The sequence below is a fragment of the Octodon degus genome, unplaced genomic scaffold (genome assembly GCF_000260255.1).
Source record: "Octodon degus isolate 3935 unplaced genomic scaffold, OctDeg1.0 scaffold00290, whole genome shotgun sequence".
In the NCBI taxonomy this organism is placed as follows: Eukaryota; Metazoa; Chordata; class Mammalia; order Rodentia; family Octodontidae; genus Octodon; species Octodon degus.
In genome coordinates this window covers 945,831-949,687 of record NW_004524866.1, presented here as the reverse complement: position 1 = coordinate 949,687, position 3,857 = coordinate 945,831, and the positions used below count along the sequence as shown (strand labels likewise).

Genomic DNA, 3,857 nt, shown 5'->3' with positions numbered 1-3,857 from the left:
TGGAGCCGGGGGAAGTGCTCACTAACTATCTGATTCGTTCCTGGATAGAATAAGACTATGACTCTCCCCCTCGGACTCGGTTTCTCAAGTGTCGAAGAGTCTGAATCCGGACATCAGATCCCAAGGTAACAAGTGCTGGGTTTTGTTATTGTTACACATTAAGCATTTATACTTTGGGTCCCCAACCATCCTTTCCCTCCAAATGGTGCTACAAGTTGTAAGATCAATACAACTTGTTGAGGCCTGGGCCTCAACAAGAAACAGTACCCTTGGCTGTTGTAATGTCAGATTGACTTTACAACATTGATGCTACAACATTACATTGATGTGTAACAACATTACAACATTACATTGGTCTGTAATGAACAGATCCACAGCTTATTTTTTCAGTGTTAAGACAGAGTGGCTGGTTTCTGCATCCACTCAATGTTTACCATAACAAATGAGTATTTTATCTATGCTCTTCAATCATCATATCATCCTCCAGCGGGGGGGAGGGGGGCGGAGGGTCTGTGTGCTTAGTAACTGGTTAACAAGTATTATTTGACACACTTTGAATCCCAAGTTCAAAGGGGGCCTTCTGATTTTAGAAACTTGTGTAAGGAAAGCATGTTGATTTAATTTCTCTTGGGTGTTTTTTTTTTTAACTTTGAAAGTTGACTCTTTAAATGGGACACACTTGGAAATGATCTGTTCCTATGAGGTATTAAAGCTTTCTTTGAATATTCATGTCAAGTCTTGATTTTTCTTTCAGTAAACTTGAAAAGGGTGGGAATGGAGCCTGACAGCTTCCTGTCACCCCAGTCCCTGTGGAGATCTATATTTTGAGAAATAGTCTGCCCTGTGTACAGAATTTATTTATGCATAATTTAATGGGGTCTGTAAACACTGTTGTACGTTCTATGACCTTTTGAGAAATGGGATCCGATTTTATTATTAACTTTTAATGGTGATGGGGTAATCTATGACACACTTTTAGACTTTTTTATTAACACAGGGTATTAAGACTTGATCCTGTGTTTGGTTCTTGAGTTGGATTCTATTCCACTGAAGCTCTCAGAAAGCCATAACTTTGTGTCTCAGTCCTATGAGCTCATGTCCGAGATACATGTGTGGGAGTTTGTGTGGATGAGAGGGAGACATGAAACTGAGCTCTATTGAACTCTATTTCTACAAATGTCCTTCAAATAATGGCTTTGTAAGGAACTTGCATAATAAAGATATTCTCAGTACAATCTGGAAAATAAATAGAAATTTTTCCTGTGGATAGCAACTTTAAGGATAGAGTAAAAATGAATCTATTGATAATTGAAGTAAATTCCATGATGTAATAAAATATGGAACTGAAAATAATAGTATAGGTTCACCTCTGAGCCATTATGCACTTAAAAAAGAACATATTTTTAAAAATTAGAATGGTTTCCTATTATGAAAATGTTTTCTTATCTCTAAACATAGGCAGAGAATTTCTCTCTGATCTTAACAAAATAATGTAGCACTTGGGGACAAAGATGCAGCCCAGCAGCCCTGCACTGGAGGCCGAGATGGAGAAAACCTTCATGGCCACCATGGCCTTCCCCTTGCTGCTGTGGTACACAGGCAGAAAGGTGACCCACACACTGCAGAACACCAGCATGCTTAAGGTCAGGAACTTGGCTTCATTGAAGGTATCAGGAAGATTTCTGGCCAGGAAAGCCACTGTAAAGCTCACCAGAGCTAAGGAGCCCAGGTATCCCAAGACACAGTAGAAGGCGGTGAGCAAGCCCTTGTTGCACACGATGATGATGTGGCCATGTTCAAAGTATGAGTCTGTGTCAATGTAGGGTGGATTTGTCCTCATCCAGACTCCACAGAGAGTGAGTTGGATCAGGGAGTAGATGGGGATGATGTAGTTTGGTGCTCCTGATACCAGCCACTGTCTCATCCTTCTGTCTGGAGCAGTGATTTTGAAGGCCAGAACCACAGTCATGGTCTTTGCCAAGACAGTGGAAACAGCCACAGTGAACACAACTCCAAATGTGGTCTGTTGCAGGATGCAGGTGGCTGTGTTGGGACAGCCGATGAAGAGCAAGGAGCAGAGGAAGCAGCAGGTGAGGGAGATGAGCAGGGTGTAGCTGAGAGCCCTGTTGTTGGCCTTGATGATGGGAGTGTCTCTGTTCTTGACAAAGAGCCCAAGAACAGCAGCTGTGAGGACAGTGAGACTCAGGGCATTGCCAGCCAGAGCCTTCCCCAGGGGGTCTTCATAAGCCAGAAATGTGACATTCCTTTGGAGGCAGTGGATTCTCTGAATGTTGGCATACTGATGGTCTGGACACCTCACACACTGTTCCATGTCTAGGGAGAAATTAGAATTATCGACACTGAAATTTCAGTATTTCCTTCTTATTCATAGCCCTCACCCCATGGTGCTCATATCTGAGGAAAATTTCAGTTTTTTTAGACATATAAAGAGTATTATATAAGAAAATATTACTTCTTGATACTGACCACCTTATTTGTAATGCCATGGAAAACACTTCATTTTGTTTATTAGTCTGCTACATTTATAAATTCAGCTCTGTCTTTTCTCAATGCAGAATGCTTCTCTAAAAAGCAATCTCTGCAGATATTGTTGTGATTTCTCATAGAATCTGCAGGCAATTATTAAAAAAAGTACCATAATCTCCTCACTTTAATGAATTAGATAATTCTGGTAGTATTTCATTTCAGAAAACATATGAACTATCATCTCAGATAAGGTCATAATTTATACCAAAAATCACAATTGAATTTTGACTGCAATTACCTAGTGTCACCATATCAATTTTGTACACAGTGATTCTTTTTCAATCTGTGAACACATTATATTCAACCACTTGTTTAAGTTTTGTTTTTGTTAATTCTTTCCTTTAATTTACAACTCATGTGTTTGCAAACACTTAAAGAATTTATCAGCATTTCATATTTGGAGTAGAATAAATTTCATCTTTTAAATTTCATCATTGCATGTTACTTGAGTAAATTTTAGGAGTATTTTAATATAGATCATTTATTCAGAAATTGATAAATTCATTAATATTTTATATGCACACACAACTAACATTAGAAAATGATATAATTTATAGTAAGTCTGAGGTGGTAATTTTCCCAGTTCAATTATTTCCAAAGTGGTACTTGTGGTGTTGAAAAATCTTCAATATTATTTTTGTGTGCAACATCCAAAATGCATCTTAATATTCTTTGTTTTTCAGTACCATTGAGCCTCATTTTATGCACTTCACTTACTGTTGAAATTGTGATGTTTCTATGCTTTGTACTTCTTTTCATTATATCAAGAATTTATCACACCTTGTACCATATGTAATACAGATGCTATCATGTCTGTGAAATAATTATTATACATTGAAACATGTAGAGGTTGGGGAGGTAGCTCAGCAGTCTAAGTGCCTGCCTGGCAAGTGCAGGGACTCAAGTTAGTGCCCTGGTACTACACGCCCTACTGGCCCTGCGCCAAGCCAGCCAAGGAAACCAGGCGTGGTGGTGCATGCCTATAATACCAGCCCTGGAGAGGCAGAGACAGGAGAATCAGTATGAATCTGAGCTGTGTAGTGAGACTTTGTACTAAATGCATAAATAAATACGGACAGAAAAAGAAACATGTAGCTGCAATCATTTATCGCATCCTATATTCTGTGTAAATATAACCCATACAGCTCAATCGCACTAATGATTATTCATGTCAGTATGCATTGGCTGATTCAAAAGTAAGGCTTCTGATAATTTTTTAAAAGTATTATTACAGAAAAAGACACATGGCTGTTGTTTTTTCTCAAAATATATCCTCCTGTTCCAAAGGCCCTCAGCTCAATATATATATA

General features: G+C 38.6%; 1 protein-coding gene across 1 annotated transcript in view; it reads right to left on the bottom strand.

Annotated features, from left to right (window-relative positions):
- Window positions 1–1,426: 1,426 nt before the first annotated feature.
- LOC101562299 (vomeronasal type-2 receptor 116-like) overlaps window positions 1,427–3,857 on the bottom strand; it is a 21,910-nt gene continuing 19,479 nt past the window's right edge. Inside the window, 1 exon segment of the mRNA XM_023707440.1 lies at window positions 1,427–2,334. Coding sequence (XP_023563208.1) covers window positions 1,427–2,334 — 908 coding nt within the window.